The sequence below is a fragment of the Cavia porcellus genome, unplaced genomic scaffold (genome assembly GCF_034190915.1).
Source record: "Cavia porcellus strain 051 isolate PalLab524CR breed Dunkin Hartley unplaced genomic scaffold, mCavPor4.1 scaffold_13, whole genome shotgun sequence".
NCBI lineage: Eukaryota > Metazoa > Chordata > Mammalia > Rodentia > Caviidae > Cavia > Cavia porcellus.
Window position 1 is genome coordinate 19,730,512 of NW_026947496.1, and position 23,342 is coordinate 19,753,853.

General features: G+C 41.7%; 1 protein-coding gene across 3 annotated transcripts in view; it reads left to right on the top strand.

The window, feature by feature from the left end:
* Jarid2 (jumonji and AT-rich interaction domain containing 2) overlaps positions 1-23,342 on the top strand; it is a 226,800-nt gene that overhangs the window by 114,955 nt on the left and 88,503 nt on the right. Inside the window, exons 1-2 of one of the 3 annotated variants that reach the window (XM_005003278.4) lie at positions 10,809-11,002; positions 20,347-20,488. The exons of 1 other annotated variant lie outside the window; for it this stretch is intronic. In XM_005003278.4, coding sequence (XP_005003335.1) covers positions 10,936-11,002; positions 20,347-20,488 — 209 coding nt within the window. In that variant the 5' untranslated portion in view covers positions 10,809-10,935. Of the gene's footprint in view, positions 1-10,808; positions 11,003-20,346; positions 20,489-23,342 lie in introns of those variants that run through there. One more of the 3 variants, XM_003468848.5, reaches the window with a different exon arrangement.

Below are 23,342 nucleotides of genomic sequence, written 5' to 3' on the forward strand. Positions count from 1 at the left end.
TTGGAAACATTGAGTTCTGACATTTTACTTCCTTCCTGTTAGTATTCTCAAAGGGTCCCTATACCTAGGAACACATTTATAAAACTTGGATTGCCCCTCTTTCTACAGTGAATTTAAGGGCCGGCCAGATGCATAGCACAGTGGTAGGATGTCTGCTTAGTGTGTGTAACAACCTGGGTCCACCCCTCCCACCCCAGCATTCTCAACACACGATCAGGCCAGTGCCACACCAGTGGAAATAGACTCTTGTTTGTTGTGTTGGCTGCAGGAAGCTAGGTAGTAGGGGTTTGTCTGAGTCCCTTTGTGTTTGAGGCTGTTTAGTGGCTTTATCCCACGCTCACCTTCAGAGCATTTTGTTTCCAGTGTTACTTGGAAAGGGCCTTTCCAGTTTGCTCAGTTGGAAAGTGTTCTGGAGTTTTAAAGGGTGAGCTGGAAGGCTCTCAGCTGGCACTTTCTGAAGCCCTCAGAGGAAAACATTGGCACATTCTACACTCTCTCTGTGAACCCTCCTTAGAATTGGAGAAGTCTGCAGTTTGGAAGCCATTAAGGCAGGTGAGGTTGAAGTATGTGTGTGTGTGTGTGTGTGTGTGTGTGTGAGAGAGAGAGAGAGAGAGAGAGAGAGAGATTTTCCATGCTAAGGCTATGCTTTATTTCATGATGATATGATAGTATCCTCTACTCACTGCCTGTCTTATTTGAGGTCCTTTTAGTCAAGCTTGTTGCTGCAGAAAATATAAGTAGGTACTGAGTGCTATTTATGGCACCTACCCTTCTTATTAGAGAGAATTTTTCTCCAACTCATGTACCTAAGTTCTATTTTTGTACTTTTAAGAAGGCTAGTGCTGGAATGCTTTATGTAACAGGTAGTCCACCTTCTGATAAGAAAAACTGGCCAGTTCAATTTTTGGTGTAGCTTACTCCCACATTCTTAGGGAACATAGTGCTGTGATAAGGTGCAGTTGATTCATTGCCCAGCTTGTTGCCATCTGCGACCTGTATTTCAGTTGTTGGGAGGGCTAATGTGCATATACCATGGAGCCTAGGAGTTTCTCTTCCTCCTGAGCTATCTGATGGCAGAACCTGTAGCCCCTGCCAGCCAGAGAGAAGCCTATGGCGAAGGAAATGAACCTTTGGAGGAGGCTGGCATAGTGTCTCCATCCATCCATCCATCCATCCATCCATCCATCCATCACACCCCCACCCAGCACTTCATCAGGCACTCTCGGACCAAACACAGAGGCCCTTTCCAGCCCTGTCCACGCTGTGTAGCCTACATTGGTGCTATTGGCTTTCCGGGATCTCCCTGCATGGAAGAACTCCAAGGGAATAGGTGAACATTGCCATCAAGTGGCTGCTGTTGGTAGTGGACTGCATCAAGCTGCTGTCCCAGGCTCTTTAACCCCTCTGTGAAAACAGTGTGGCTCAGGAGTCTGCTCCACTGGAGAAACTGTATGGTTGTCTTTTGGTGGGTGGGAGTTGCCAGGGCAACTATGTGAGACCACACTGCACCATCTCATCCAAAGTGGTGGATGGGCTGCATGCATTGGGAGGCAGGCCCAGTGGTCTGAGCTCAGAGCCCTGTGGCTGTGTGTGCAGACCAGCTAGAGGCTTAGTGTGGAAAACAACTGGGCACCCACTGCCTTGCCAGCTTAGGAAGAGTAAATAAGCCACAGTCTTCCAACTCTTCTACTGGATACTGGGAGAGATTTGTGTTGCCACCCATAAAAGATGGTCCCCAACCAAGGTCCAAAGAACTGTGTTTTTCATCTCTTTAAATGGGGTAATACATACTTTTCCCTCAGAAGCAGCTTTCTTCAGATGGATAAGATGGTTCGAAATCCTTAATAACTGGTAGAAAGAAAACATTCCACGGGTGAGTGTGATGCCTTAAAACTAGTAACTGTTCTATGAAGCAGAATCAGAGCATGCAGGAATTAAAGTTAGCGTGCTCTGCTCTCCTGTTCTGGGCATCAGCATCCTTTAGTCCAGTTATAGCAGTACTTTGCTGTTGCAGCTCTGACAGAACGGCTGTAGCTTTGGTTTTCCTTAGCACATGGTCCACAGTTGTGGGCTGGTCCAGAGCTGCCGAAGGAGCAATAGTGTGTGTGTGTGTGTTGGTGTAGCTGGGGCCCTCCCCTCACACCACTGTTTAATTGCAGAGTCAGTGAGCACCCCTGGCAGGAGGTATCGGACCTGGGCTCCACTCTGGGCCAGCTGGCTTGGAAGGGAAAGGCCTGTGGCAGGCAGGGAGAAAGCCATGGTGGAGACTTATCAGTCCAAGAGGAAGCTCTGTTGGGGTCAGTGAAAGAAAATGCTTAGGGCCTATTTTTAACAGCTGTTTTAAACTGAAAAGGGGCTATGTTGTGCAACCATTCACATTCATTCTGGGTTCTGGCCATGTCAGACTATCCTGAAAGCATCAACAGTTTGCTGAATTAGAATGAATTCTGACTTCGAGTCTTACTCTGATTCTGTCACTGAGTCGAGGTTGAGTGTCCTTTAATGGTCAGAGCAGAAGTGTTTTCAGGGTTGATTCTTTTGAATTTTGGGATATTTGCATAGGCTTTACTGGCTGAAGAGTGTTCACTAGAGAATTCAAAACTTAGCATGCTCTAGAACCCAACACTTTTGGGCCTCATGCTGGTGCTCAGAAGATAACAGATCGAGGAACAGTTAGAGTTTGGGATTTTCAGGTTGTGCAACCTGTATCTCCAGGCAACCCATCCCTTTGCAGGCTTCCTGTCTGTCAAATACAGTACTTGTGATCCTTTCATTTGATTTGGTCTGATTTTGGCATCAGATGACTTCTTGATGTTTATGGCACATGCTCTTGTTTTTTTTTCCTTTGGAAACCGTTGTGCTGTTGGGTTGGGAAATACTTGGATATTTGTGGGGAATGTGGAAGGGTGTGTAGGGCCCCTCCTGGAGCAGATGTCTCCTCCTACTTCCCCTTTGCTCTGTGCTGAGGGAGCCAGGGTAGCGTGTCCAGTTGTGTGTGCACATGTGAAACACCTCTTCATGTCTGTAGCACAGGATGCAGGTAGCAAAACAAAAGTGCCCTTCACTCAGCATGGCTGCTGTTTGGCCATGAGTAGTAGTAGGTGGCCATTGCTGGCTTCTGAGGCTGTCATTTACTCTCAAGCTGCATCAGGAAGGCCTTTGAAACCACTTCCAAATAAAAATCATCCCTTATTTAATTGACTTGCAAGTAGGTGTTTTTTTTTTTTTTTTTTAAATACAGTTTTTAGTTAATAATTAGCGACTCCTTAAGGAGTCTAGTTAGTCTCTGTTTTCCTTTCTTCCCTCTTCCAGAAGTTAGACTGATCACAACCTTGAGCTACCTGTTGCAGGGTCGAAGTGAGTTTTCCTGTGCAGTATTTTATTTCGTTCTGGCCCCGGAAAAGGAGCTACTTTCTGTCTGACTTGCTGTGTTTGGAGATGGGGTAGGAAGCAGAGGGATTGTTGCTGCCTTCAGATGAGGCCTTAGGGTCCTGCCGTGAGCCGCGTTGTTGATTGTCTCTGACTGGTAGAATTTCCTGTGATGATGCAAAACTTCCTGTATTGTGTTGACCAAAACAGCAGTCAGAAACTGCATGTCCTGCTGGACTTTTGAGACCTAGCTGATTTGATGGAGACTGAATAATGTGTTTTAGTTAATTTAAAAGAAAACTACATTGATTGAAAGTGTCAGATGGCACAGTGCAGCTTTGTAGGCAGGATAAGCATAAAGCCATGTTGAAATGAGTTGCGAAATCCTTCTTGATAGTGTTTGTTTTCTCTGTTACTGTTGTTGTCAGCAGGTCTTTCTAGATAGCCACTGTGGATCATGATATGCAATTTTGACAATTTTGACAAAGTTAAACATGTTGAGATTTAATCCCAACTGCTCAGTAAGCTGAGGCAGGACAATCACACTTGGAGGTTAGTCACAATTTGAGGCAAGACTGGGCAATTTAAGCAGGAACCTAGGATGGCTGGAGTTACAAAGTTCAGTGGCACAGCACTTGACCTGCCGTTAGCAAGGACCTAGGTTTGGTCACCTGCCTCTTGATCCACTTTAGTGTTTTGGGCACTCTTAGATTAATTTATTTCCATCAGTGTGACTAATTCTTCCTAATATTTAGCTAGCATAGTGCCATATAGGTGGTTTTGTTCTCAGTCTTTTCTTGCATATGAAATACTTTAAAGAAAATGCTGAAAGCAACACACACCAAATTATTAAGTGATTACTGGTATATTGGGACTTGGATAATTCACTTCTTAATAAAAGAAAGATGATTATTAGAAAATTTGATTTGTCTAAATATTTTAGAATAGGTTCATGTTAGAGGATTCAAAAGGTACATACTGTAAGGAAGACAAACAACAGCTTTTTAATGTAGGAGAAATTGGCACTTAAATAACAACAGCGATACAATTGAAATTAGTAAAGGGATAAATATCTCACTCATAATACATCAAAATTTTTGAGCCAGGCCTGGTGGTGCACAGCATTTGGGGGATGGTGGTAAGAGGATTGCCATGAATTCAGGGCCAGCCTGGGCTACATTGAGTTCATTCCTAGGCCGAACTATGTGAGACCCTGCCATTAAAAAACAAAAAAACCAAATTTTTCATCTGTTTGTTGAAAAATGAAATATTTGACCTTCTACTTCTTGAAATTCTTGTGACCCGTGAATATAAAGATACGATAATTAGTTGTAGGTTTATGTGAGCTGTGTGAGCTCGCTGACTGTGGGGATCAGTGCCTTTGAATCCCTCATGGCACAGCCCCCTGAGTAACAAGATCCCCAGGCTTTGCTGAAGGAGTATAGGCAAGGTGCTAGGCTCTAGGTTACTAAAGTAAGCCTGAAGGGTTAGGGTTAGGGTTAGGGATGTGATAAGTAGATCACCATTGCCTCCTTAGCTTTTCTTGAAATAGTATCTGTAGGTAGTGTGTGTTATTGAAATTTGGTCAGAAAGAGGAGAGAATAGTCCAGAGAGGGCACAAAGTGTGCAAAGGCACCAGGGATTGAGAGACTAGAGATAGTGTGATTTCTCACATCTGCAGGTTATACCCCGGTGTCTTCCTTCATGTGGCTTTACCAGGCTTAAAAGCCAAAGTATGACTGCCGGTCAGTCTGTTGCCTGCACAGGAAACTGATGCAGGAGAATCTGTCCTACCTCTAACTTTGTATTAATTCCTTAGTATTAATATCTAGAAGTGAAATTACTGAATTACTGACTGTCAGTATCCAAATTATTCTTTCAAAATATTATCAGCACAGAACCACCCTAGCAACGTATGAGAATATGGTTTTGGTTAGAAATAGAAGTTTGACAAGGTGATTATCTGCTTTCCAGTTGAGACCTCATTAGCCCTTTGTTAGTATTTATCAAGCAAAATTGCCCTTTTACTCATTATTTTCTAAGTGGGCAGAATAACCATGTCGTGGTTCTGGTTGAACTTTATTTTACACTGTAAAGTCATATTTTAAAAATACTCCCAAAGCATTGTTCATCTTTCACTTGGTATCATTTCTGTGTTTACCCTTTAAAATCTATTTATGAGTCATTTTAAGTATGCAGCAGTAAAAATGCTATCCTGAAGCCCCTGTGGGACAGGCTGGTCAGCTACTTGAGAAGCTGAGGCAGGAGGATCACAAGTTTGAGGCCAGCTCGGACAGCTAACCAAGACCCTGTCTAAAAAAGGGTGGGATATCACTTAGTGATATGATGCTTACCTAGCTTGTGAGAAGCCCTAGGTTTAATCCCCATACTGGAACAGGGGACCCTGTAACTGGAAAGAAAGTTGAATAAATTGTTACTGTGAACACTTGTAAAAACACGGAGTCCTCTTATACATGTAATGCTTACATAATGTAGCACAGACCCTTTCCAAGAACCGGAGTTGCCCTTCTATTTTATAAAACACAGAGTTCTCCTCAAAGTAATACAGATGGTAATTAAAACTAGGATCAGCAAGCAGCCACCTAGTCAGTCGTCCTTGCACTATGTCTGCTCTGACCCACTAGGGCTCTTCATGCAAAGCCTTTACCAAATCAACCAGGTTTTTCATTTTAAACTCACGCAGAGCATTATCTTAAAGCGTCTTAATTGGAATGTTCTGGATTAATTGTAACGCTGTTTTGTTGGCATGATCAGCCAAGTTTAGTTTGTCACCCAACCTGGATCACCCTACCAAGTTGTTGTAATTATTGGTATTATTTTATAATTGTATGGTGTGGGCCTGAAGTCACATTGGTTATCGGGCCAGCCACATGCACTACACAGTTCAGCACTGTTGATGTTTCAGGAATTATCAAGCCCTCTTGGAAGGAGTCCAAGCCAGACTGCGTGTGTACCTAATTCCGCTTGGTATAGTGCCAGTGTATTAACTTTTATTTAAGTAAAATTCCAGCAAGTAATATTTATTATTATACTGCCATAGAGTGCTTACATTGTAATCATGTCTTTGAAAGTCAAATATTAGCACGGTGGATACCTTCCCCCATTGACTTTCATTATAACCTAGGTAATAAGATCAATACCTTGTAATTTGGCCCCAGAGCCAGAAAAGGTTAAAATACAGTTATCTCCCCAAAACTGTTTAAGGTCTTCTGCAGATGTAAACATTCATGGGTGCTCAAATTCCTTGTTATAAAATGGTGTAGATGAGTATGGTAACTTTCGCCTGTACTTTCAGTTTTTAGGGAGGTTGAAGCAGGAGACTTGTGTGTTAAAGGCTAGCCTGGACCTCATAGATGACATACAAGGAATTTTCCTTGCAAAGATTGGAATAACCTGCATGGCTTCTCCTTGGTACTTTATCATCTCTACATTGATTATTACCTATTATAATCTAAGTGCTATTTAAATAGCCGTTATATGGCATATACAAGAAATGTTGACAAGAGAAAAATGTCTGCATGTTTTGCATAGATACAAAATTTTTTCCCTCAAAATATATTTAATCTACAGTTGGTTGGCTTCATATATGGAGGACTGACTAGCTGTGGCTAGTGCAGGGTTAGCATTACAAGTATTTATTTCTTGTATGAAAATTCCAGACTCTACCATTGCATGCACTCTTCCACTCTCTTATAGGGAAACCCACATTGTTTCCCCTGTCCTTCATTATCAGCAATTGAGTGGGAATTTCTTGTCAGTTTCACAGAAGTCCAGTGGTAAGGTGGCACCACTTGGGTATGGTATTACTTACATGGGTAGCAAGAAGTTTAAGAGCATTTGGAGGCAGAGGTGGATTATAAGACCTCTCCGATGTGACATGATTCTAAAGCGTGCCTTTCCTTGGAATGGGGTGAGCAAGCCTCAAAAAATGTGCTGAATTTTTGACGAATGTGTGAATTAAATAGGTTTTATGCTTGTATGGCAGCATAGGGTATTTTAGATATCCAAATTTAAGTAAGACATACGTGACTTAGTTTTAGCAAAATACTAGTTGCAATTTGCTCCTACACATTTTAGAAATGCTAAAGTGCATTTGGTAGGTTTGTTGGAATTCCCCCAAGTTGGTGATAATGAAGTGGTTATGCTCAGGTATATGATTGGTTGTAGAAGAGACAAAATATGTCCTCAGACATCCTGGGGTGTAGGTGATAATTAGGTGGAAGGCTGCCATGTATCTGGCAGGCTGCACAGACTTTTTTTGGATATGGGATCCTTTGTGAAATTTTGACCTTTTCTGAAACAGCATTTTGAGTTCAGTGTTCAGGTCTTTGTATAGATGTTTAAGAGATCCCAGTGACATCTTTACTGGTGCATAGGCAATAACTTGTTTCCTGCTTTGGAAACTAATTTGGCATTCATCTTACAGATCTGAACACTTTCATATTGAAGGATTTCCACTAAATTCACTACTTGGTATGTATCTGGGAGAAACTGAATCCATGCTTTTTAGAAAGGAGACCTGCAGAGGAATTGCAGAACAGGGATACACAGAACAGTTGAGATGCCCTTGAACAAAGGAACAAAATAAATGTGACCTAATCGAAATTCATCAGTTGTGGATTGTAAATACTCCATTGTATAACAATGAACATGATTGACAGGCAAATTCATGGCTGGATTTCAGGAACCTAATGTCTCCTTGGAAAAAGGAAAACCCCCATTCCTGCTGTAATAAACTTTTTTTGGTAACGTTTATAATCAGTGAAATAGCTTGGACTTTAGAGCTATGGGTATATTTTATAACTTCAAAAAAATCAATGAACTGGGATAAAGGGGAGCTCATAGGCAGTGGTTTAGGTAACATTTTAGTAATTGAGTTTGTGGCAGAGTGAGAGTATTTATATTACTAAATAAAAAGTGAGGAAGAAGACTGAAGTTGGCCATATTTGGGGGAGTTTGATATGATTTGGAAGGTGTTCCGACATCTGAATATCAGAAGTTAGATGTTGATACTGCTCACATAAAATTGGAACCAACAAAAATTCCTTCCCAACTTTCTTCATTTGGAGACAGTGTCTCCATACACAGTTCAGGCTGGTCTGGGATTCACTGAGACTGCGTCGCCCAGGTTGGCCTCAAACTCACAGATATATCCTCCTGCCTCGGCCTGCTGAGTGCTGGGGTTACAGGCCTGTGCCAAGCGCCAGCTCTTCCTCGACTTTTCTGCCCTTTCCAATTTTAAGTATGTAAACAGTGAGAGTTGTGTTGTGATTTCTAAGCTGAATGTAGTTCCTGTTTTTATTCTTTGCATGCCAGAGGATGTTACTTGGTCTAATCTGGTACTGTGTGTGTGTTTCCCCTTTAGTGAGGGAGCAGCACATTGTCTGAATAGTGTGAGACCTTTTGGTGTTCATAAGTAAAGGTTTTCAAATATGCCCCCATATCTACGGCAAGACTGATGATGATGGACTTTGTGTCATCTTTTAAAAACCCACTTTCTCTTTAGTTTGTGTGAAGAGGACGAATCAGTGGTAATAGAAAAGGGCAGATGTGTTTGTCACTAGTGCTCCTGCAGGTTCAGCGTTGGAGTGTAAGAGCTGGCGTGTTGAGGAGAACCAGCTGTCCATCCACATGGTTTCAAACCTCATTATGTCCCAGGTTTCAGCTTAATTACTAGCATTTCCTTCAGGATAAGCATTTATCAAAATAGCTGCTTGCTTGCTGCCTCCTTCCCTATTCTCTACTCTGGGTGCTTTTCTCATTGTCGAAGGAACCAAAAGACTTGTCTCAATCATGGGGAAAGAAGCCAAACATTCGCCCCCTACTTGCCCTTTAATTGACTGGGTGTGACTCATGTGGCTCATGCCACACATTTGCTCAGCATCTTGGGACCATTTTGCCCTGGAGAGTACCCTGCTGGGTAGGCCCACAGGGCAACCCCGCACTCAGGACTCTTGAGTATCCCATCTGTCCTCAGGCAGATTACTAGCTCTGTGGTCTTTGTTAAGAAGCAAACTGGCTAAGCCCCAAGTCCCTGATCAGCCAGGTGGGGAGATTGTTCACCATAGCCCCAAGGCCCCTCCCGTAATTGACACACGTGTCTGCTATATCTTGATACTGTTTTGTCAGAAAATACCTGGCATGGGGATTTTAAAAAAGAAGCTCATCGTGGTGACCAGAATGAATAGCCTCTTTAACACCTAGCCAGGTGACATTACTATGTAGCAAAGTTAGCATCTGCCTCAAGGTTTTCCAAGATTGAAGTGAGTTAATGTGTTTGAAGTATTAGAATTCCAAAGGGGCTCCTGAGATGGAGTAGTAACTCGGAAACAACCAACCAGAAGTACTAGTAATGAGTTTCCTGGTTCCCTTGGGTCAGTCTTGGAGGCAAACTTCCAGTGCCCTGTGGCTTCCTAGAGGGCTTGGCCACCATCCCCTCACCCCCCAGGGGCATAAAGGAAAGCTTGTGAGTAGTGTTGAGACCATGTGTTTTACACATCATCATTGCCAGATGCATTTCAAAAGCTTCAAAAGAATGGACTTGAAAAATCAAAAAAGAGATGTGTGCTGCAGTTATCTGAGGCCAGTTGGACTCCTGCCTTTTCCACCCCTCACAGCAGCTGCCAGGCCACAGAGCCTGTTTTGTGAAAGATCCTCAAGAAACAATGAGGGAAAACAGCTTCTGTTTGATTAGATTAGATCAATTTATGTGCCGTGGGGAGGGGCTTGGCGCACCAGCAGGGCGAGGTGGCCTGCGCCTAGGCCCTGCCTGCCCAGGCTGCCTTCCTAAGTAATGAAGCTTGGTGGAGGCAGGAATTGTAGGAAGGGGGAGGGTGGGCTGGAGGAGGAGCGAGAGGAAAGAGATTTCTGCAGTCTGTCTGGAGAGCTGCCCAGGTTTCCCAGCCAAAAAAACAAATAAAAATAAATAAAAGGCAAGTGCTGAATGACACAGATTATGATATTAAAAAGAGATGCCATTGAAACTGTGCCCTGGATCCCGCCGTCATTAGGGGTAGGGTGTGGGCCGGGAGGGAGTAGCATGGGGAAGCACAACATCTGACAGGCCGGGGGACACAGAAGTGTGGACAATTAAACTGTGACTGTCCTACAAGGTGTCGCCTTCCCTCCTCCCCTCACGCTAGAGAAATCTGTATCTTGGATTTTTTTCTGCATTGCAGGTTGGGGAAATGGCAGGATGCAAAGCCGGTCGGTCTGTTCTTTTGCTTTTTCTCATTTTAATTTATCAAGCTGGGAAAGTGGGGGGTGGGAAGCCAGGCAGAGACCCCTCCTCTTCGGTGTTCGATTCCCTCCCAGGCACATAAATAACCTTCTCTCGCGGCAGTCTCCCCTCCCCCTCAGCCCCATAGCTGCTTGGCCCGTCCTATTGCCGCGCGAATCTGCACCGCCGCTTGCTTATTACGTACAGGGGAGGATTGTTGACAAGTGCTCCGGAGCCTGCCTCACTGCGCTCTTCCTCCCTCCTCTCTCCCTCCCTCCCTCTGTCCTTCTTCCTCTGTGTGTCTCTGCAATGATCCGGCTCTGAGGATGGCTGCTCCACGGGTCTGTCAGGTGCAGTTTTTGGTGGCTTATCTTGAGGAACCTGGGATAGAAGGTCTGTTCCTATGAATAAAATAAAAACCAAATAGCTCGAGATTTGTTTCAGGCTGGTATGGCTTTGTTGGAGAAATAGGCCTTTGTGGGTTTCCTTGCTGGGGTCCTGATTAAATCCATTATGGATGGCAAGGTGCTATATGTGTATGTGTATATGTGAACAGTATGTAAAAAGTGTTGAGATTTGTGTAATATTAATATTCTTTTGGCTTTGATAGCCTCCCTAGGGGCAATGGTGGCTCCTGCAAAGGCACTGGAAATTTACAAGAGAGAATTAATGTCGCTTTTTAAAGCATTAAGCTCTGTTGACCATTTTGGCCAAATCTGCAGTTTTAGCCAGGCTCGTATGAATGTAGTCGTTTCTCGAGGGACTGAACGCCATCCACCTATAGCTGATCCCTTTATTTTATTACCAATTTATGTGATCATTTCCTAGCATTTAAAAATAGATGTTTGCTTAAAGTTAATTAGTCCATCCTCACGCTAGCTCTGATGTGCTTTATAAACAGCACTTTTGGTTTCATTTTCCCTTATCCTTTATCTACCTCCTCTTCTCTCTTTCCCTCAAAAGACTGAGGAAACTGAGGCATGTGAATGGATCCTGAGGCCTCAGGTAATTCTTGGTTGGACCTAAATGCTTTGAACGTGGAGTGCTCTTCCCTCTTCCATATTTTTGTGCGTCAGTCAATATTTGCATTACTGTATAAACTCAGATGCGTGTTAGGCGCCATCAGTTTTGGGTGCCTCAGACCTTTGCAGACCTCATGGCCACCACATTCCTCTAGTTCTGCCTTCTGTCTGCTTCCATTGTACCTTGGCATTGGTAAGAGTTGACTCTGCAAGGCAGTAGGCCTCCCTGAACTTGTTTCCGGCAGCAAATTTTGTTTGGTCTTTGATTTGGACCACTTGATCCTATTAGTATATTCATCTGAAAAGTGGGTCAGTAGATAATTTGTTTGTATGCAAGTGACTTAATAAGGAAACAGGGAGAACTGCAGTTTCTCCCAGTCCTTGTACAGATAAACATTAATTTAGAACTTCCTGCAGGGCCTTTTGGATCATAAAAGCAGCCACTCAGGTTTCGGGGAAAGGTACTGCTCTTAATTTATCCATAAATTATGGTGTTGGGCAAGACATAAAGTATGTGGAATTTTGCCTGTGTATCATCACAGATTAGGACGCAAACTGCTAACTTTATGGTGCTTGTTGATTGGAGTGAAAGCCATCTTTGCCTATTTTTAGAGACCTTTGCTAAAATCTGGAGAGCTGGTTTCATTTGGAAACTTAACATTTGTGGGGTGAATTCAACGATGCTAAGCTTTAAAGACCTAAACACAAGCACAGGTTGTAATTACCTAAAGGTAGAATATCATTAGCTATCTGTTAGCATGCTATGTGTGTGGAAATCTCCCTGTGAGACATGCAAGCTCCATGATATATAAAATCAAGTTTTGGCATGCTAGTTGATGTGAACAAAAGAACGCATTCATCTCATTTATCTAATTTTTCTATTTTAATAAAAACCTTATCACTCTTGTGTTTACCTGTACTTCATATGGTGCTTCTCTCCTCTGCTGTGATGATGCCATTGTTCTACAGCTTGTTTTCCACACCAGCCTAAGCCCAATTTTGCCTTTCATGAACTTTTTGTCAGAATGGGGAAGGCATCTTTTGACCTCCTGCGGCAGTCAGCCTTGGGCCACCGTGCCACCGTGTTGGGTGGCTCTTTTTAATTAATTGGAAATTCCAAGGACACACTTTTGGTGGTTATTTGCTGCCAGCCTGGTAGGCATAGGTTTGTTAATGTGAAATCAGAAGGGTATTGAGGACATGGATGGTGTAGAAGAGCTGCGGGCTGGGATGGTAGAGTTTTGGTGATGAGATGCAGAAGCAGAACTTGTCATTGTGGAACATAGGTGTTTAAAATGTAGTCAGTGTTCTTTAAACTGTATTTGCTTGATTGCCATGTGTGTCGTGTTGTGCATGGAAATCAAAGAAAGAGGGTACAGTGTTAGGGAGGACAAACCTTGACCTGAAGAAGTGAGGAATTAAGCCAAAATGAGAAGTGCAGGATACTCATGTTTGTAATCATGGAGTAGAGAAACTCGCAGGCTGGTCTGGAAATCTTTCTTGAGGCTCACAGCTCCTTCCTACTGAGATTCATTTGTTTGTTGGCCTGTGTTTTGACTGCATGAATGTCATGTGAAAGCTCTGCTGTTTGTTGTTACTGTTTTTGTTAGACTCTGTCCTTGAGAGAGGAGTATTTTCTTTTCTTACGAGTATTGGCTAGGAAGTGGGGATGGGAGGGCATAATTGTCTTTGGGTGTTGGTCATGCGCGGGGGGGACAGGGGACTAGACAGGCAGAACAGGGCCTCTTTGAGAAATGACAGTAATCTGCTTACCCTTTCCTCTGTGCAACTTTGCTGGGTTTTTTTTTTCCTCATGGCTTAAGGCAAAGAAATGGTCTGTGGGCTCCAGGATCTCAGGCCTCTATCTTGATTCTGAAAATAGGGTCAGACATTTTCCGGCCTACCTCGTGGCCCAAGTTTTCAATATTGATGATCAGTTTGTCAGTTGTTTTTTTTTTATCTGACACCTCTTTTCAAAAAGCTGTGTATGCATAGAATACTTAGATTGCCAAAGAATGGCTTTGGGACAGAAATTGCTGATGGTCAGAGGGTTCCTGTGGGGTGACCATAAATCAGTATTTATATCTACTTGTATATTTTGGGGGAGTTTTCCCCTGTAGTTTGTTTCTTTTGGGGGGCATCATGGCCAGAGAGGATGTTGATTACATTTTCTTGACTGGAGTGGGCATCTCCATAACCAATCGGAGAGGAGACAAAGGGGAGCCCTGGACTGCTGAGGCCCCATTCTCATGAGAGAAAAGAATCATTATTTCCCTCAGTTTGAGGTATAAAACCATTTCCATTTGTGCCTCATTGACCGTAAGTGAACCACTGACGTTCTGCCTCGTGGTCGTCATTTGTTGCTGGCCGTATCAGTCGGTTGATCTGGTGACCGTGTCAGTGGCCAGGCCTGCACAGGGCTCTGCAGACCTCTGCCCCGTCCCATTTCGTCCTGGACCCTGAGCTGTGTTGGAGGCATCGCTGTGACCCCAGTGTGTAGGATGGGAGTTAATTTCCACATTCCTGTTGGCCCAGGACGCCGGCCTGGGATCAGAATGCCTACACTGTTTGAAAAGCAGACAATCCAATTTCTCTTTCAAAGTCTGAGTGAACACAGGCTTTTTATTTTTTCACTAGTAATGGCGGCAGAGCACGCATTGTGATTACCTCAGAGGGTCTCAACCAAGAGGGCTGCTTTTTGTCATTTTCTTCCCAACTCAGCGCCGCATGTGCTTGCCCCCACACATGCACACACACAAACACACACACTGAGAAATTGCTGCAGAAAATGAAAGCCCTCTTTGGATGCTTGTCTGTTTAATATGTAATGTGATACCTTGTCTCACAGTGACAGGGTGACAGACGGCATTGACTCTGTAAAACCGAATCACCTTTTGTACATGGCTTCCACAACAAAGCCAAATACATTGACTCTCCCTAATATGCTAATAAGTTTGGTGTGCTCCAGATGTTTGCGAAGCACTGGAATAGCTTCAAAGCCCTCCTTGTTTTTCTTCTCTCTTTAACCCTTTTTTTGATCGGCGTTGGTTTTCTGGAATGAGGACAGTGGATTTTCCTTCAGTTTGTACTCTGTCATATATGTGTAGCTGTGGAGAAGGACCAGTGATGACTGCACCTAGAGCATTGTATAAAATTGTAAGGGATACGTGGGCTGTTCCCCTCCCCTTCCCTCCACCCCCTTTCAGGTGTTACAGCTGTCTGACATATTTGTGTTTTGACATCCAGAGTTGTTCTCATCAGCTGCTTAGAAGTTACTTAGCGAAAGAATCTTTGGCTGAAGTTATGTTTCAGTTTTCCTAGCTTCTCCAAGAAAAGGCAGCAGGGAGGTAATCATGCATCTAGTAACTCCAGTCTGCAACCGGAAATCTTATTGCTCCTTTCTTTTGCAATTGCAGATTCAGAAAAAGGCCTGCCTGTTCTCTTGCATTTCCTTGCGCAGCCCTTGGAAGTCTTTTTCATTTGTTGCCAGTTTGGGAGATGGCATACACAGCTTCTGCATTTTCCGAACCTCTGGCGGGAGGGTTGGGTGTATGTGATTTCTTGGGTGCTGCATCATGGTGAGGAGTGGTGTATCCTGGACCTGACACTGCTCTTGTCAGCTGATGCTGTCTAGCTGAGGTTGTGAGCACCGTCCCCAAGCTGTCTTTACTGCAGTAATTTGAAATTTTCAGCTCGTATTTATTGCTTTTGTGAAAGACAATAGACATGGTTTAATTTAAGTTCAACCTACTGAATATTAATAGAGGAGAACAAATGCTAATGTGAAGAGATGAAATCTTCTGGCCGTTCAATTTCCTCTGTTTAACCTCCTCTCCCCAATAAAGGTTTGTGTTGGTTCAGGGAGGGTTGCAAAAATAAAAAATGGTCTGAGTATGTGAAGGAGGGGATGCCATTTCATTATTTCTTGTTGGCCAAAAATAATAATTTAAAAAACTGGTAGCAGAGCTGTGTTAGGGCAAAGAAAAGGCATTGCACATTAGTTCCTTCAGTGCTGTAATAATGGCCATTCTGCCCTGTGGCATCGTATTCCATCTCGCTGACCCAGCTCTCCTAGATTGGGCAGGCTGTATGATTTGGTTTAAAACATTCAAAATGGAAATAAAAAATAATTAATGTGAGAAAGAATAATAGAGATGCGAGAAAGGGGAGTGGATCTGAGAAAAATAAAAAGCCCTGGTTTATCCAGCCATGTAGACTATTGAGGTAAAAATATAATCCCTCTCGCCCTGCTAATATATACAGAATGAGAGTGCTCAGATAGAGAAAGTTGATCCTTTGAAGGATAGAGTCAATCCTGCCCCCTCATAAAGACCAGGGAAAGCAGCGCCCTTTAATTTGCAAACAGGCAATGAATTCTCTGTGTATGGGCCCCATTTTAGGAATCTGGAGAGTGACTGATTCAGGCAGCAACCCTGTTCAGGTCACTACTCACTGGTCTTCCATGGAATGGGTGGGGTGCAGCATGGTGGGCCCTGAGGATTCCAGTCAGAGGGAACCAAGAGGACAATGGAGTCACTATTAGCCATTTTCATGTGGCTCAGTTGTGCCTTGGAATCAGAGTGGCTTCATCTCTTTGAACTCATCACAGTGAGCTCATACTAAAGCCAACTAAAATTCCCAGTAGTTTTCATTTTCATGTAAGATCTATGCATGAAGTTTCCCTGAGTTTGTACTTAGTTGTTTGGGGAGCATTATAAGTTCTCTCCAATATTTCCAACCCGTTAAGTTTTGTGTCTGTGTTTATCATATCAATGGACTCTTACAACCTTGCTGACAAGTTTTATGAGCCAGACCGAACTTTCACAAGACTGTTGGTAAAAGGTGGACGCCACCCTGAAAGTTCTAGCTGATACAGTAAAATCATCATAGCTGCCTGGATTAATTCATACTTGGCCTGAAGCTTTCTAGCTTCTAGGGTAATTAGGTGTAGGTCTTCTCACACCATAGTACAGTTTCTTGCAGGAGTGTTTCTCAAGGTCGGGAATTTTAGCTAGAAAAAGACCTTTTTGATGATTCTCATGCATGCCCAAATTGGAGAAACGACTTGTTCTTTACTTCTTTTCTGTAAGGACAAGATTAAAGCTGTCAATCCAGTAGCTTACCTTTCTCACTGTAGTATACTAAATGATTCATTTGCTCATTCAGTGCTTGCTTGGCAAGTCCTTAAGGTCTCAGGAGCATTTCTATCCATCTTCACCTAACAGCATATCATCCTTTTTTTTTCCTCCCATGATTTCCCAAGCTTTGCAAGAGCTTTTTCTTCGCACTTTTGCTTGCTTCTCCACTATCTTGTTTTTGAGTTTTAAGGACATTGGAAACCTCTCTTTTGCTGTTCTTTGTATTACTGACATTTGCTATTGGCATCTAGTATTGATTTCTATTCAACAGTCCTCCCCTAATGCTTGGTCCTTGCTAAATACACGTGACATTTCTTCTTGTGCACACGCTGAATGATCCAAATATACAACTTTTTCTCTTTCCTCTCATGAGAATTTAGATTTTGTTGGATTATGCTCATGTCTCCTGACAATATAGTAGGTGTTAAGAAAAGTAAATACAAGATGCATTTAAAATTTAAGGTGCATCTTTTTTGGGTCATAAATTATGATCCTGGATCCATTTCTAACTTGTGCTGAAAGTTATTATTCCACTGATTGGGGGTCCTCCCTTTCATCTCTGTATTAAATCTCTAAAGTACTGCTGATAGGTAGAAATACAAATTAAGTCATACACTTGTAGAGCTACTGAAAATTAAAATAAGCAGGTGAAGTTAATTTTAATGTATTTGATTCAGATGTATAGTACATCTGAAATACACATTGTGTGAAATTAATGAAATACTACAGTTCATTATTTTTAATTAAACATAAAAGAATGAAAAGAAAACAAAGATTGGAAAACAATCCTTTTTCAAATGGTTAGTATCGTTTTTCATATTAATTAACATTGTTTCTTATGTTTCTGTGAAAATAAAAAAGACTCAGAATATTCTAAATAACTTTGGTAAAGGAACAAAATTGGAGCTCTGACCCTCCTCAATCCCACGTTTTACCACAAAGTTAACACCAATCAAGACAAAACAGCACTGATAACAAGATAGAGGACCAAGATACCAATATAAAGTCCTAAAATACTCACATAATAGACTTTTGATTTGCAAAGATGCAAAAGCAATTTAGAGGAGAAAGGATTGTACCCTCAATAAGTATACTGGAACGAGATATCCACATGCATTTAAAAAAAAAAAACCCAAACCTTATATAGCACATTAAAAAATTTCTTAAAACATCCAAAAGTCAACTCAGAATGGCTCACAGTGGGTTAAAATGAAGGCAGGTATGGTCTGAGTTGTTGTTTGGCTGAAGTCATTCTTTCTGGGACAAAATACATGCCTTTTCCGTATCATACTAATGAAACAGTGCAATGATCATGCATCTGTGTCATTATTTCACTAATGAGAATGTTTTCAAGGTGCATCCATTTACTATAAAATGTCCAGTCTATCATTCTTTATGGCTGAATAGTATTCCATTATATAGAAACACCATATCTTTATCCTTTCCTCAGTCAATGGGTATTTAGGTTGTTTACAAGATTTAGCTATTATAAATTGTGCTGTTATAAACGTGGGTGCACATATATCACTGTGGTATGTTTTTAATTCTTTTGGGATGATACCCAGAAGGGGAATAGCTGGGTTGAATGGGACCTCTAATCTTAGGTTTTTGAACAATCATCACATTGATTTCCACAGTGGTTGCACCTGTCTGCATTCCCACTAACAATGGAGAAGGGTTCCTTTTTCTCCACAGCCCCTTCAGCATTTATTATTGGTTGATTTGAGGTGAAATCTCAGTGGTTTTTTTTGTCTTTTTCCTTTTTATCGGTACCGGGGATCGAACTCACGACTGCCTGCTTACAAGGCAGGCGCTTATGCCAGTGAGCTAAATCCCCGGCCCTGAAATCTCAGTGTTTTAATTTGCATCTTTCGAATGGCCAGTACTGTTGAACTATAATTCATTTATAAAACTAAAGTTTTATAAAATTTAAAATTCTTTTCTTTATGTGGACCAGCTCTGTTTCAGCTTTTTGATAGCTGCACACTGGCAGCTCCTCTGATGCATAGTACAGTTCTTTTCTCGGAAATGTTGGCCGTAATTCTGTCTTTGAATTCTAGGGTTTTTTTTTTTTTTTTTTTTTTTGTCTTTTTCCTTTTTATCGGTACCGGGGATCGAACTCACGAGTGTCTGCTTGCAAGGCAGGCGCTTATGTCGCTGAGCTAAATCTTCAGCCCCCTATCTTTGAATTCTTAGGCTTCTGAACTGCTGAGTTTCTTGTTTTTCTTTTTTGTTTCACATTGCAAACTTGCCACAATTCCTCTTTCTTTGGGAAATCTGTTGTCAGTTTCATACTATACTAGTCATAACAGTTAAAACCTCATTTGTATAGGTGAATAGCCATGAATGGCCATTTTTGTGCACTACATTGTTTAAATTGTGAACCTTGGGTTATTACTCATTCTCTGAAATGGTGCTCAAAAGACCCCCAAAAACTGGGGCACTGTGTGCATAAACAGAGCAGGCCCCAGGGCTTTGTTACTTGGTTGTACTGTGTTCTTTTAGAACATGCTGGCACATACTGTGTATAGAATGCTGTGTTCCTCGAAGTTTTTAGATCATCAAGAATCACCATTCTCCATTCAGATGGTACTGTTTAATAATGGAGTAAAGCGCTCATAAAATTGGTAGAAATAAACAAGCAAAAAAAATAAAAAGGCAAGGGGTCATCCTGTACTTTTGGCTTCAAGTCAAATGCTTGTCCCATGAAACTGCAGGTATTATGTCAAGCAGTGCCACCCAGTTCCTGAAACCCACAAAGCTGGTGACTGCAGTATTGCTCAGGCAAGCCTATATAGCGAATCCTCTCACTTGTAGAACCTACTTTACATCTGTAGACTCAAAGAGGTCTGAACAGTAGACAGCAAGGCTTTTTTATTCAGCCTTTACTCACTAGCATGGCCTTACAGCTTGCTTGTTGAAAGAGTTCCACATCACTTAGCAGTTCTATATCATTGCTTCTGGAGCCCCCTGAGGGCCAGCAGCCCTCACCCTAGGGTCCTCATTTTTGTCCCTGGAAGAATATCCATTGCTACTAAAGGTAGAAACCCTTAGGTCATGGTCCTTAGCCTCTGAGACGACCTACGGCAAATCTGGTTACAATCTTAAGTATTGGCTGGTTCCGAAGACAAAACAGTATGTATTAGGATTTCTAGTCTAAGGTGAAGCTTCAAGATAGTGTTTAATTGTGTGGTACATACTGTTTCCTGAAGGAAATTCCAAGGAAGATTTCAGTATCTGTGGAATAAATGTTTAACATTTAGAAATAACTAGTTTGACTTGATAATAATTGATACTCCTTTCCACTCTTTGTGCACAGAAGATGTTTACATATATTAAAATAGAACCCTAAATTATACATATCACTTGATTCCAAATTTCTGCTTGGATATCCTACTGTTAAAATTGCTTCCTTGTTTGGCTTTTCACTCTTCTAAAAGGCCTAAAATAGGGTGCAGTTTTGAAAACTCCTCTTGTACCCACAATCTTGTCAGCCAAACACATAGAAGTTACTGTGGTAAAGTGCTGCTTCCTGATTCGATGTATTTAAGTGTTTGTCCCCTTTTCTCACCTGTAGGGCTCCTTGGTAATGACCAGTCTAAGGGATTAGGACCAGCGTCAGAACAGTCAGAGAATGAGAAGGACGATGCATCCCAGGTGTCCTCAACTAGCAACGATGTTAGCTCTTCAGATTTTGAAGAAGGGCCGTCGAGGAAAAGGTTAGTACCCAAGGCTGGAAGTACCGGTACATAATTAACCAGGGATGGCAAATTCAGGTGCCAGTTTATGCCACATGGGAAGAAATGTGGGCCCATTCATATAGTCTTGATCTTGTAGAGGAGTCAAAGTTACAGGATTCCTAAGTATTGTCCAGTAATAGTAATTATAAGCGAAAAAATAGAATGTGCTACGAACTGATCAAAACAGTGTTCCTGCCATAACAATTGGCCCAACAGTTAGAGGTTTTGTTAACTTTATTCTTAGATATTCAACATTAATGCTGGTGGGGTATCAGATGGCTCTTTGCCATATTCTGTAGAGAGTTGCCTTAAAAACTTGAAGAATAAAATACGGTATTTTTGAAATTGTTTCTCCTTAGCAGAATTTTCATTGTATGTCTTCTAGGTAAACTGGCGTTTAACCAAGTTGGTAATCATTTTTTTTTTTTTTTCATGCTTGCCAGCAATTATTTTTGTAATTTTTCTAAATAAACGTAAGATAGTTTGCTAAGGAAGTTGACTAGTTAGTTTTATGTGCTTTTGTGGTTTCAAGGTCAGTGGCAGCAACATTACATAATGATTTTAATTGGGTGTTTAGAAACTCTTTGCTGGCATTGGCCCTATTTCATATATCTTTTTTTTTTTTTTTTGGTTATTTTTCCTTTTTCACATTGAGAATTTGTTTTATGATGTTTGATATTTTACTGTGTTACTATCTTTGGTGACTTTTTGTTTGTGAGATGGAGGGAGTCAGTCCTTTGGCCTCTTGTTCTTTGTTGACTCATTTTGCAAAATTACAATTACTTTTGGGAAACAATTTAGATATGTATCTGTCCACAAACCTTAGGGTAGTGGAAAATTTAGAGGAAAAGACTAGCCATTTGTTGAGACTTACTGATTTTTGGGATTTGAAATTTTAGATTCATAGCTCATGTGCTTGGTTTACTTTGCTTCATTGTGAAATGTCTATAAAATAGCCTACAATGCGCTGGGTGTGTATTCAGCCCCATTCCCATTGTCTCAGCCCCACATCTCTTGTATGTCAGATGCCATCAGATTTGCTTTGAATATAGTTAATAAGTACAAAAGCAAATGGATATTTGAGTGCCCTGGACTTTGTATACTATGCTACTCTTTTAAAAAACATTTGTGTGAGTGTCCCAGTAATGATTACAGATACATCACAAGAAAGCTTCCCCCAATCCAATTTGAAAAATGAATAATCATGAAAGGGAATGCAAGGGTGTTGTAAGTCAAACTATCCTCCATCAGAGTGTGTGATAACACCATCTGGCCCCCTCAACTCAAGCGCATCTTCATGTGTCTGATATTAACTTTCATCTCTGTTTGGGGAGCAGAATTCTTCATATCTGAGGTTGGAAATTGTCAGCCACTCTTGTAGTCATGGGATTGATCTTCTCCTCTCCAACCCCCTCACCATTTCTGCCTGAAATCTTATCTGCATAGGGGCACCGGGAGTAACTTCATTTTCTTGGAGGCGGCACTGTTTCTAACTAATGTCAGCTGACTGTGCTGCTGACCTCCCCTAAGCAAGGGACAGTTGTGTTGTCTGGCCGCTGAGCATAAAACAACTATTTACCTTGAAATCTTCAGGAGCATGGGAAAAAAAAAATACGGGTTCAGGTTTAGCTTCAAGCAAACTCAGTCATTGCAAATCTTTAATGATTACTGTATCAAAATTTTTTTACTGAATTTTTAAAGAGTTGATGATAGCATCTTTTTCGTTTTGGTACATCCTACTAGTGAAACACATAGGGGCTGTACTGTGTTTGAAGCTCTTCTAGTGTGGCCTTGATTGCATCCTGGAAGAAGAGGAGGAAGAAGCACAGGAGGTGTAGGAGGACATGCCTTTCCTCCATTTTCATGGGGAAGTAATACAATATGTAAAATCATAACTTTTAGTAGTATCAAGCTTTGCAGAACATTTGTTTTGACCCTGTTTGCTGTTGAGGGAATTTGTTGTCATCCCTGCATTCCAAAGTGGAGTGAATGCCTTAGAACCTGGCTTCCTAGAACATGGTCAGTATACTGTTGAGATGGGTTCTGTCCATCTTTTCTAATAAATTGACAGGCTATTGCTATCTCTGCAAAGAAAGAGTCAAGCTCTCGGTATCAACTAACATGGATAGTTTTGAAATGTGAATGCAGGCATTGGTAGTCTTTTATAGCCTGTACATTGTAGAGACATAGAAAGAGTGTGTTTGTTTATTTCTTTCTTTCTTTTTTTTTTTTTTTTTTTTAACTTTTTATCGGTACCCGGGATCGAACTCACGACTGTCTGCGTGCAAGGCTGGTGCTTATGCCGCTGAGCTAAATCCCCAGGCCCGTTTGTGTTTGTTTATTTCTGAGGCAGGATCTTGCCATGTAGCCGAGGGTGGCCTTAAACCCATGATCCTCCTCCCCCAGCTTTCCGGGTGCAGAGATTACAGTTGTGTAACACCACTCCTGACTGGGAAAAGAATGTTTATTTATTTAAAAGAGGATAAAACAATAAAATCAACAAAAAAAGAAACACCAGTGTAAGAGATGCAGGACTTCAAAACATTATGAAATCAACAGTAGTTACCATAATGCCTTTTGATGTCTTCCAAATAGCTCAGATAACTTCAGACATAGCAAAAATTAAAACAGAATAGAATGGAAACAATAAAAACAAAACAATGAATGCAATAAAGGACTTCAAAACAAGTCAATAGCAAATCCAAAATCCCTACCATAATAAATCTTGCCATCTTTGATATAGCTGCTCCTGCCATCAGATTTGACATAAACAAAAGACTCAACTTAGCAAAACAATGGAAACAATATGGGACTTCAAAATAGGACCATAAGG